Source organism: Centroberyx gerrardi, chromosome 12 (genome assembly GCF_048128805.1).
Source record: "Centroberyx gerrardi isolate f3 chromosome 12, fCenGer3.hap1.cur.20231027, whole genome shotgun sequence".
NCBI classification, from domain to species: domain Eukaryota; kingdom Metazoa; phylum Chordata; class Actinopteri; order Beryciformes; family Berycidae; genus Centroberyx; species Centroberyx gerrardi.
In genome coordinates this window covers 23,932,001-23,942,832 of record NC_136008.1, presented here as the reverse complement: position 1 = coordinate 23,942,832, position 10,832 = coordinate 23,932,001, and the positions used below count along the sequence as shown (strand labels likewise).

General features: G+C 42.0%; 1 protein-coding gene across 1 annotated transcript in view; it reads left to right on the top strand.

The window, feature by feature from the left end:
- ccka (cholecystokinin a) overlaps window positions 1-2,761 on the top strand; it is a 4,854-nt gene extending 2,093 nt beyond the window's left edge. Inside the window, exons 2-4 of the mRNA XM_071911782.2 lie at window positions 930-1,009; window positions 1,517-1,706; window positions 2,419-2,761. Coding sequence (XP_071767883.1) covers window positions 932-1,009; window positions 1,517-1,706; window positions 2,419-2,561 — 411 coding nt within the window. The 5' untranslated portion in view covers window positions 930-931 and the 3' untranslated portion in view covers window positions 2,562-2,761. The remainder of the gene's footprint in view (window positions 1-929; window positions 1,010-1,516; window positions 1,707-2,418) is intronic.
- The last annotated feature ends 8,071 nt before the right edge of the window (window positions 2,762-10,832 follow it).

Below are 10,832 nucleotides of genomic sequence, written 5' to 3'. Positions count from 1 at the left end.
ACCGTCTATGGTTAGACTTTACTCCAGAAAAACAGTCAATTTTGCATATTGTGCTTTTTCTTAACATTGGTGTGAAACTGCTCTTACATAGAAAATACAGATTTTCTCCAGTTGTGGAATTTCAGTCACTCATCACCTTCCATTCAGCTTGTCTTTTTTAGACACTTGTGTAGTGATGAAATGCAAGATGATTTATGCTTTAATTAATTAATTTATTTTAATCTTTATTTAACCTGAGCGTAGAGAGGAACATCCTCTTCTTCCCCACGAGCAGTATACGAAAAACAGAGAAATTAATGTAATTATTCATCCAGGACAGTCATGTTAACATCAACATGTCAAAAAAAAAAAAAAAAAGAAAAAAAAAAGAAAAAACAACAGCATAGAGCGAAACGAAGAATCAGAGTTAATTGGTATATTTCCTTTGGGATGTTGTTAGTGCTGACAGTATACATTCATCACAACTAATCCTCAGACCAATAAGGGAGATGGGTGCGGGGGTGTGTGTGTGGGTGTGCATGTGTGTGTGGGCGCGCACATGTGTGTAAATGCACACGCTGACATGTTCTGCCACATTATGAGAGAGGGAGGGAGGGAGTGTGTGAGAGAAAGACTAAACAATGTTTACTGTAGGTTACGACTAAACCATTAAAGGTAAATCACTCCCCCCCTGTGGTGTAATGACTGTGAAATGATTTATTGCTGCGTTCCAAAACCAATATTAACTTTTTTTCCCCCCTCAAAAGCATGTTTTTAATGAGCTGAAGAGCAGCAGAGGGAGGAAGTGAGAGAGAACAGATAACAGAGAGAGAAGAGAGAGCGACTGAGCTAACAAGAGAATGAGCAAATGTCATCGAACAGATCAAAGGTGGTGTTTTGTTTTCACTGTGTTACATTCTCTCTCTCTCTCTCTCTCTCTCTCTCTCTAGTCATGAATGTAGGTATCTGTGTGTGTGTCCTCCTGGCTGCTCTGTCCAGCGGCTCCCTGAGTCTGCCCTCACAGCCCACGGTAAGACATCCAAGCCACACACACACACACACATCTATTTGACTTGACCAATTTTCACACCATTTAGCCAAAGCATAGGCAATAATCTTTGAACAACATACCAAGTGATCACTAAATGATTCTCTTTTTAAAGGGCTAGCCCCCCCAAAAAAGTCCATTAAATCTATTAATGCCAGATATTTTGTATAGATTTTAGTATCATAAATATCAGTATTGCTTGAGTTTTATTCACTTTTAAAGAATAAATAAACCCCAAATAAATAGGTTTTATGTTTCCAAATTTTATGAAATTGACAAACCATCTCAAAAGTGTTATGTCCTTTTCCTTCAAAGGTGATTGCTTTTTATTTCAGTGGGTGTAGTTTTCAGATTTTGAAGTTAGATTATTTGAAAAAAATCACCAAAACTACTACATACCACACATCACTCTGTATTATATGGATTGTGTCTCCTACTCCTATTTTTGTCCTAAACACTCTTCCACCCCTTTGTCCCGCTCTCCTCCAGTTGCAGAGGGCCGAGGGCGAGGCTCTCCTGTCCGACAGCCTGCCAGCCCCCTCGCCCAACCGCACGCGCCAGGCCCGCTCGGCTCCGGCGCCCCCCGCAGGCCAACTAGCCAACTACAACCTACCCCAGGAGGACACAGACCCTCGCAACAGCCTGAGCCAGCTGCTGGCCCGACTCATATCCAGGAAAGGTGAGTGCATGGAGGGTGGGGGGGGGGGGGGGTGGGGGGGTGAGGAGGCCAGAGATAGATAGGAAGAGTAATTGGAATGAAAGAGTCTTTCCGTCCAGTCATCTCATGTCATCCCGCTGAACTAGAAGACGGACATCAGACAGACATTCCCCTCCGTCCCTCCATGCCTCCTTCTCATCATCCCCTATCACTTTTTCCTTTTCTGTTCCCTCTTTTTCCTCTCCATACCCCTCTATATCCTTCCCTCCTCTCTCTCTCTCTCTTTCTCTCTCTCCCTCTCTGTCACTATGTATCTCTGTGTCTCTGTCAGTCAACTCTGTGTGACTGGGAGACCTGCTGAGCTGACTGGTCTTATACAGGACAGCTCCGCAGCACACAGGAACGGAAACAAAACAAGCGTCAACAAGCGTTACTTCAAAAGGCCCGTTCAGGGAGACTTGGTTTTATTATACAAAAAAAGATGGAGCTGGTAGAAATAAATGTACTGCAATCCGTTTTTTTGGCGGAGGATCCTCAAATGCTGACTATGAAATGGAATGAGGACAAAATTTGATGTATTCTTCACTTTTCCATGGATGCTCTGGGACTTCTGGCAATCCTGCTTTGAAGATCGCCACTTTGGAAAACACACACACACACACACACACACACACTCCCTGTCCGTGTCGTGGAACTCACTGTGGTTGTGTTCCCGTGTCTCTGTCTCCCCCAGGCTCTCTCCAGCAGCAGACCAGGTCCTCCCTCACCAGCAGAGCCAGCGGCCTCGGCCCCGGCCACAGGATAAAGGACAGAGACTACCTGGGCTGGATGGACTTTGGGCGACGCAGCGCCGAGGAGTACGAATACTCCGCCTAAAGACACCACCCTCATTCTCTGAACCCTGAATAAGAAACACAACACCACCGATAAAAAAAAAAGCCCTGTAGCCACAAATAGAAGCCCTTTTCACGCTGCGCTTAACCCAGAGCTAACTGGATCCTAGACTGGCTCTAAGCCTTCTGTAAACACCACTGTAAAAATTAACACCACTAAAAATCAAGTTAAGGCTGTTTTTACCATGATGGCAGACAACTTTTATTTTTCTTATGTCAGGAGCAACATTTAGAAACATCATGTTTCTGGCATGGATTTCAATACAATTTCAACATTTTGTGAATTATGAATGCAATTAGCTATCAAGCAAGCCAATTCTCCAGAATGTGTTTCTTTAAATCTAAATTTCAGCTCTTTCCTATGAAGAAAATGACAAATGGCCATCTTGGGACTCAAATTGATGTTGCTCAAAACAGCCATGAACTTGTCTTTCAAATGTCTAATTTTAGCCACACATTTGTAAATTGGACTTAGATGAGTTTGACCAAAAGTTGGATTTAAGTCTCAGTCCTAGTGACTGTGTTAATGCAATGGACTCCAGAGCTAACTGCAATTTAGAACTTCAGTTCACTTAAACTTTACACAAGTAGCACAGTAAAATGAAAAACGTTTCCTTGGGATCATGCCACACTCCAAACAAGAGGAGAGACTCTGTTACTCTAGAAAAGGGGCTAAATCATCCTGGTGTCAACTCTTCACCTCCGAGGCCAACCCTGTCTGCTAAAGCTAACCCTGGGCTAAGAATGTGCAGTGTGAAAAGCACAAGACCAAGGCCAGCACAAGGTGTTGTCTATATGGGATGCCTGGGACTCACCCTGTCATTATATAATGGAACTTAATGCCGTAGATGCTCAAGATTTTTTTTCCCTCTTTTGACAGATTATTAATATGTATGTATGCATTCTTAAAGATGAGTAATATGTTTTTAGCAACTTTGAGTCAAAACTCAAAATAAAGTTCCATTTTCCTCTGATGTCAACAAAAAAATGCAAATATGTTTGTTTGGGATTATAATTTTATGGTTTTAATGTTACAGTTCAAAGGCTGATCACAAGCATTCCATGTAGCCACTCCCTGCATTCAGGACGGTGCAGCATTATTCAGCGTTCAGACAGAGAAGGATTTGATGGTGCAGTGTCCGCCTATAAGAGAGTCAATAGGATATTTGAACTCGTGCCATGTTGTGTCCCTTCCCATAAGCATTTGGTGTAATTCACTTGGGGATCCCAGATGGCATGAGTGAAAGCAGGGACTTTGCTTTCACATGCCATTTTATATCTCTAATTGAATTTAACTGGATGCTTATGAGAAGAGACGCTAACTGGCCGCCCTAAAATGGTTGGAGATCACAGCTGAGACATCAAGTAACAGATTCTCTGCAACACTGCTGAACATTTCACACACCTGAACGCACCCCAGAGTGCAGAGAATACAATCAAGTCAAGTTATTAGTTTGGAAATACAAATTGTCGTCTCCAGAAACTAGATTATATTTAGTTTGTATTTGATGTAAATTTGTTTGTAAAACTGATATGAAGCAATATTAATGTACGTATATGGATGATTTTTGATGAAAATAATAACATGGGAGAAGAAATTGTTTTCTGTTGGTTTTTATTCTGATTGAAGACCTGTGTAGAAGGTATATCTGGTTACATCAATTGCTTGGCTGAGAAATAAGGGTATTAGAGAATACAACTAAATTGCATTCACGCACACACACACACACACACACACACACACACACACACACACACACACACACACACACTTCACACCAGAGCTGCCTGGCCTGACACTTTGGTGACAAGAGGCCTATTAAATCCATATTATCCATATATCCACAATCCATATTTTCTACTTTTCCAAATTTTTTATTAGATACAATAATCAATAGCCTACGTTTTCTGAGAATAAAACCATGGGACTTAAAACATTTCATAAACTGAATTGATTAATTAGGCCTAAATTCCGTTATAGCCTACGCTTGTAGAAGAGGCTTTGCCCTAGACTTTAGAGTCCACTCTGATTATTCCCTCTGAACTGCAATATGTGACTGGCTTGGTATCTCAGTTCACAGTGACGACAGTGAGAGCTAACTGTCTCTTCTGCTCACTTGATCTGTCATGTTTAGAGGTGCGGTTGATCTTCTGCCATCACAGTTTATACACTAGATTATTACGGAATGCTCCGCCCTGCTGTTTCCCACCGCCATGTGTCATGTAGCCTACACACCTGTAGATGTGGCACAGAAAATGTTCCATACACACCACAGATAAAACTACAAATCAAACTTTGTTGCTAACGCTAACCTTGCTAACGTTAGTTTGCGTTACCTACAGCTGCGCTAGCCTTGTACTCCACACACTTAGCTAGCTATGTGCCGAGTTTAGCTACTGCTATTCCTTAATATCGGTCGCTCATTAGCTAACACCCAATACAATGCACAATAGCATCCTCTAATGTTGCTGTTATGTGACATTGCTAAGATTACTGTTATGTGACATTGCAACCCATAATGAGCACAAAGAACCAATACTGGATTGCTAGAACCACAGCACCCGCAGATCTGGGCACCCGCAGCGAGAGGACCCGTTGATCACCATCTGCTGCTTGTTTGATTAGTGACATTTTTTCTACACTGCGAAAAGATGAAGATTCCATCATCACTTATAATGCTTTGTTTCTCAGTTTGTATGCTTTTTAAATCTTGTTTCAGGAAGCAAAATGGATGCTGCTAAGTGGCAACAATGTCAGCATTATTGAGCTGTAACTAGAATGGATGACAACAGTATAAGTATGTGTTTTCCCTCTTTCTAAAAACTCTCAAACCCTACATCACAGATAACCCTAAATATATTTTGATTCATCAAAACACCAAATGTATCACTTAGATCATAATATTAATCATATTTTTCTCTGGGCATTTCCACTGTCTTACTAACAACCTCTATTGTGCCCTGTGTACATTTAAAGTTTCAAAAATAGACCTTTTTCTTATCGAATCTCAGGCAGATCTGAGATATCAGACGCAGATATCAAACTTTTACCCAGAGAGGTCAGAAGTGGATTATGAATGCTCTTCCCATGTTCTCCCACCTTACAAACAATATCATTTGACAGGTTGTTATATTGTTTGTAATATAGAGTAGCAGAAGGAGGGGTTAGAGTCACATAGCATTCTAACAAAAAAGAAAAGACTCAGTATTGCATTCTGCTCAGCTCTCTGGAGGAGTGGAGACACAAACATACAGTTATACAATCAGAAAGAAACACAGATATCCCTAAAGAGGAGATGATCCGATTAGATTTTAGAGCACCTTGCTGCATACATTTGCATATTAATGAGCTAATGAGCTTTACTTTCTTGAGTAATGACCCAGCACTCGTAGTTAGTGTGGTATTTAACAGTAGACCAATGTAGAGATAGTAGGAGTGGAGTTATATGGTAGAACACCATGTAAGAGATAAAGATAACAGGGCAAAGAGAGGTGACTCAGACTTTAACATCACAGATGAAGAAGAAAACTCTTCACTCCCTCCTCTTCATCCTCCTCATTCCCCGTTGCTCCTCTGTCTCATTGGTGGAAGGTCTGATGTCTGATTGTCCTGTCACAGTTTAGGATTACATTTCCAACCACATTTACTTCAGCATTCTGTGCTTGCCTAACCAAATGTATATGTAGTATAATATTTACTAAACGAGTAAACCTTGCAGTCGCTGATACAAATCTCAGGTAAAAAAAATAAATAAAAAAATAGTTAATTGAAACAACTGATTGTTTTATTTTTCAGTGACCATCAAGTTATTGTAATTCAGTGTCACTTTGGAGGAGAGAGGTGTTTCTTCATGTCATTTTATCATCTTCCTTTTCCTCACTGGAGAAAATGCAGCACAGAGCCTTGAAGATCCTCTACAGGGCCCTTCTTCTTCTTCTTCTTTTTGTCAGCAGTGTCTTCAGGCTGGATGTCTTCAGTTTCCATGCGCTGATCCTCCAGGTTGTGAGAGACATTTCTCTGGGGAACAGCCGTTTGCTCGGTGGGGCTGGTGGTTGTGGATTCAACCCTGCAAAGTCCAAAACTGTCATTATCCTACTGTCAATGTGCTCAGAAACTGCTTCAAACTGTTGGGATCCATTTTGGTGAGACAGATGGTAAATGTGCACAAGGTGAGCCAACCTGAGTGCCTCCCCACATCCAATCATGAGCCTCCTCCTCTTGCGGTCCAGACTCTTCCTCTCTGACCTCCTGCGGAGATCAAAGCTTATTGGAATCTGTTGCCTCTCAACAGTCAGTATAGTGAGATGATACAACACAACACCTACCTGCTGCCACTTTGCCCCGCATCAGCATGGAGTCTCTTGGTTGTCTTCAGAGAGGCCTGCTGGCTCTCTCTGTCAGGGACGCTGTCCGCAAGCTGCTCCATGCTGGTGAATGGATGCTGCACAACCTGGCTCGCTGTGATGCGCTGGTTGGCATCCAGCTGCAGCATCTTCTTCACCAGGTCAACAAACAACTGCCGCTCTCTGAGCTCGGCCATCTTGTCTGTTGCCTTCAGATGACAGGATCGTAGAACAAAAAACACAAGTCAGGAATATCTCAAGTCAGTGGAGCTAATGAATGAGACTTCCTTGAGATCCATTTGATTTGAAGAAGTCCTTGTGAAACATCCTCACATTCAAGTCCTAACAGCTGAATGATGAAAAGAGAGCACCTACCTGCTCCAGGTCATTCAGGGAGCTGAACTGAAACCATCTGGTCTCTGTAGACTGGAACCCAGTTTCAGTCTTATACTCGAATGGAGTCTAAAAAGAGACAGACTTCTAGTTAGCTCATTGATGCTGAAGACAGTGAACTACACAGACAGAGATAGATAGATAGATAGATAGATAGATAGATGTGGTGGAGTGATGATACCTTGAGTCTCCACAGAGACCGGGTCCAGTTGCTCCTTCTGTAGAAGAAGTCTGTGCTTCTGACTCCACAGTTGAGCAGATGGTCTGCTGGCTGACCCTGGGTCTGCACTATGTACCTCATCTGGAGACACAACACAAGAAAGAGAAAGTTATCATTCAAATCATTTCATTTAATTTCTTGAAAGAGCACTATCATTTAAAGTGAATCCAGGATTAAAAGACTTTAACACTTGAAGGCAACACTGACCATGTCATATTCAGAGGTCCCTGGGTAGAGTGGAGAGCCAAGGGAAAGTTCAGCAGCCACGCAGCCCAGAGACCAGATGTCTATGGCCTTTGTAAGGGAGGCCCAGCAAGATCTCTGGAGACCTGAGAGAAGAGCAACACAACACATTACATCAACCACTGTGTATCCACATTCACACACTTCCATACGTTCACACACTTCCATACATTCACACACTTCCATACATTCGCACACTTCCATACGTTCACACACTTCCATACATTCACACACTTCCATACATTCACACTGGGAGCTTTCCAGTACAACCACAGTCTTCTTCTGTTGCTCACTGGCTTGTCCAGCCAGTCCAGGGATTGGAAGCGACGATCTTCAAGTCACAAGTCCTCTTATCTACAGTTACTCACCTGTACCACCGGGTCTGAACACATGAACCTACAATGGTTTCTGACACATTACAGGATATTCCGAAGTCAATAATTTTGACCCTTAGCGGCTCCTGTAGATGGTCCATCACCATGATGTTGTCCAGCTTGATGTCCGCGTGGATCACTCTCCAGATGGAACAAAGCTGTGGCCAACTGACACATGGACACACATTCTTGTTATGAGAAGTTCAACAATGTTCATAAATACTCATCTTCAATTCATTTTCAGTTCAGCTAGCATGCAGTAGAAAGTGGGACTTCATCTGTATCAATACGGTGGCATGAGAAGAGCAAAGAAGAAAGTACAACACACCTGATGCAGAACGGGGCGCAGCTCCTTCATGGACAGAGCCTGGAACCGTCTCTGCTTCATGAAGTCACTAAGACTCATGTCCAGCAGCTCAAACTCCAGACAAATGTGTCCTCTGTGGACGAAACTGCCGTACCATCTGACAATGTTGCATTTGTCTACCAGGGACGATCTGCTAGTCCTTGTCCTGATGAGAGGACGACGGCCATCCAGTCAGGGGAGAAGAGTAAGTCAGACCTGAGAGGATGGAGATGGACACAACATCAAGTCACATCTTGTCCCATAGAGCATGACACAGTCAACAGCACACCTAGCAACACATCCATATAACCAAGACAGAGAAATACTTTCTATATTAAAGTTACATCCAACAGTCTGAGGAGACAGTTGGGATGCATTTGTGCTATGACAGAAATAAATCAGTAAATTAATAAACTTACCAAACATGTCACTTGATGGCAGTGACACTGGCCAACCAAATCCAAAGCTGAAATTTACAAATTCCTCGCAAAACTCAAGTTCTTCACAAAACTCAGTGCTTCAGTGCTTCAGGTTGCTGCAAAGTTGAAAGACTGATCCACATTCAGGATTCTCCTTTGGAAGTTCTATGGCATCATCACTTTATTTTCAATGTTTACCTCTTCCTAGGAAATAAAAAACAGTGGCCCTGTCTTTCAAAACCTTAGCTGATGAAACACAAACTCTGTGATTGAGTGAAGAGCTCATGATGCACAGGAGAGTCTTTCAGTGTAAACAGGCCGGCTGCTTGGAGACTCTCAGCATGTTCTCTTACCCAGGGACTCTAACAGAAAGATCTGTGCTCAGCATGTTGAATCTCTTCACACATGCCAACACACAAAAAAGAAACACAGTTGTCAGGACTTTGTAATGGAACTGAAGTATGTGAACCCTTTTCATTGTAGAGCAGGGAGCGATCTAACATGATATACTTGGATATAATGAAGACTGAAACAACTACCAGCATGATGGCTGCTGCTCTGGTCGGTAGACATTGTAGAGCAACACAGGTAGACACTTTCTGGTTGGTGTCGATCTGTATCCACAGACGTGTGGAAGCTGTCACTGCCATGTTAAATATAGCCAACAAGGGCAGGATTTCATCTGGAGATGAGGAATATTGACTGGTCTGCTGCATCTCAACAGGAGAAAGATGCTTCCTCATTCTGTCAGCTTGGTATCAAGTGCTGTGTTTGTCCACAGGGTGGCGCTACTGGACAGAGGGACAGATGTGCTCTTATCATTTCAAACTGCTGTCAGTTTGAGCGGGTGGTCAGAAAATAAAACTGTAAAGTACTGGGCCTAAGTTATTGTAATTTCAATATTGGTCTTTTAAGACACTTAAACAGGTTCTAGGCATTGGCTGTAACGGCGTCTTCAGCTGACTTATTATACACCACAACATATTATTTATATTTAGTACAAAACTTGTTTATTGAATTGAAATTTCAGGATTTTACATAAGGCATAAATACATCAGTCACACAGGTGGTAAATGGGGCAACATTACAAAATCATTATCATCATTGTCATTATTGTGCATAGAAGAAAAGTGAACGCTCACAACAGTCACACACACATTCAAACAGCAAAACAATCTTGAATTCAACACACACACACAGCATCACATTGCATTATCATCAACGTCACAAAAATAAAGGCAACTTTCGTTCCTCATACTCACTGAACATAATGGGAAAGTGTTACGCAAACAGTGGGTCAACAGCATAGTGACCAGTGAATATGCACTAAGACTAGTTTTCAAATCCTGCCTGGAGACTGCATTGTTAAAGTGTTGGTTTTGTCTGGGACTCTGGTCTCATTCATCAGAGTTTTGTTCTTGTCTTAGTTTGGAGCCAGACTTAGACTGCTCATGGTCTTGGTCTAGACTTGGTCTGTAATCTGACCAGACTGAGGTGATCCTGACTACAGCCTTGCAGTGCATTTCAGGATTTTTGAAATCCTTTGAAATAATGCTTGATTTCTTTCTCACAGAATACAATTTGAAGTTACACGTACTGCTCCATTTCTTTTAAAAATCCACAAGAAGTTCTGTTGGTTACGATGACAAGGGTACATCCTTCAGTAGGTATAAACTGCTATATGGTACAGCTTTTTGGAATACATGAAATGAAAAATTAATTATTTGGGAATGCAATAAATATGAAACAATATATACGTCAGAAATACAGGATGTATAGAGACAGAATTCAAGGTGTGCAGCCCTGCCTCTGATTCACCTTCTATTTAATTGGGATTATGACTGCTGGAGATGCGTTTTGTGGGAATTTCAGTCTGTGATCATTTCAATGAATTTTAATAACTGTCTGTGTAAAA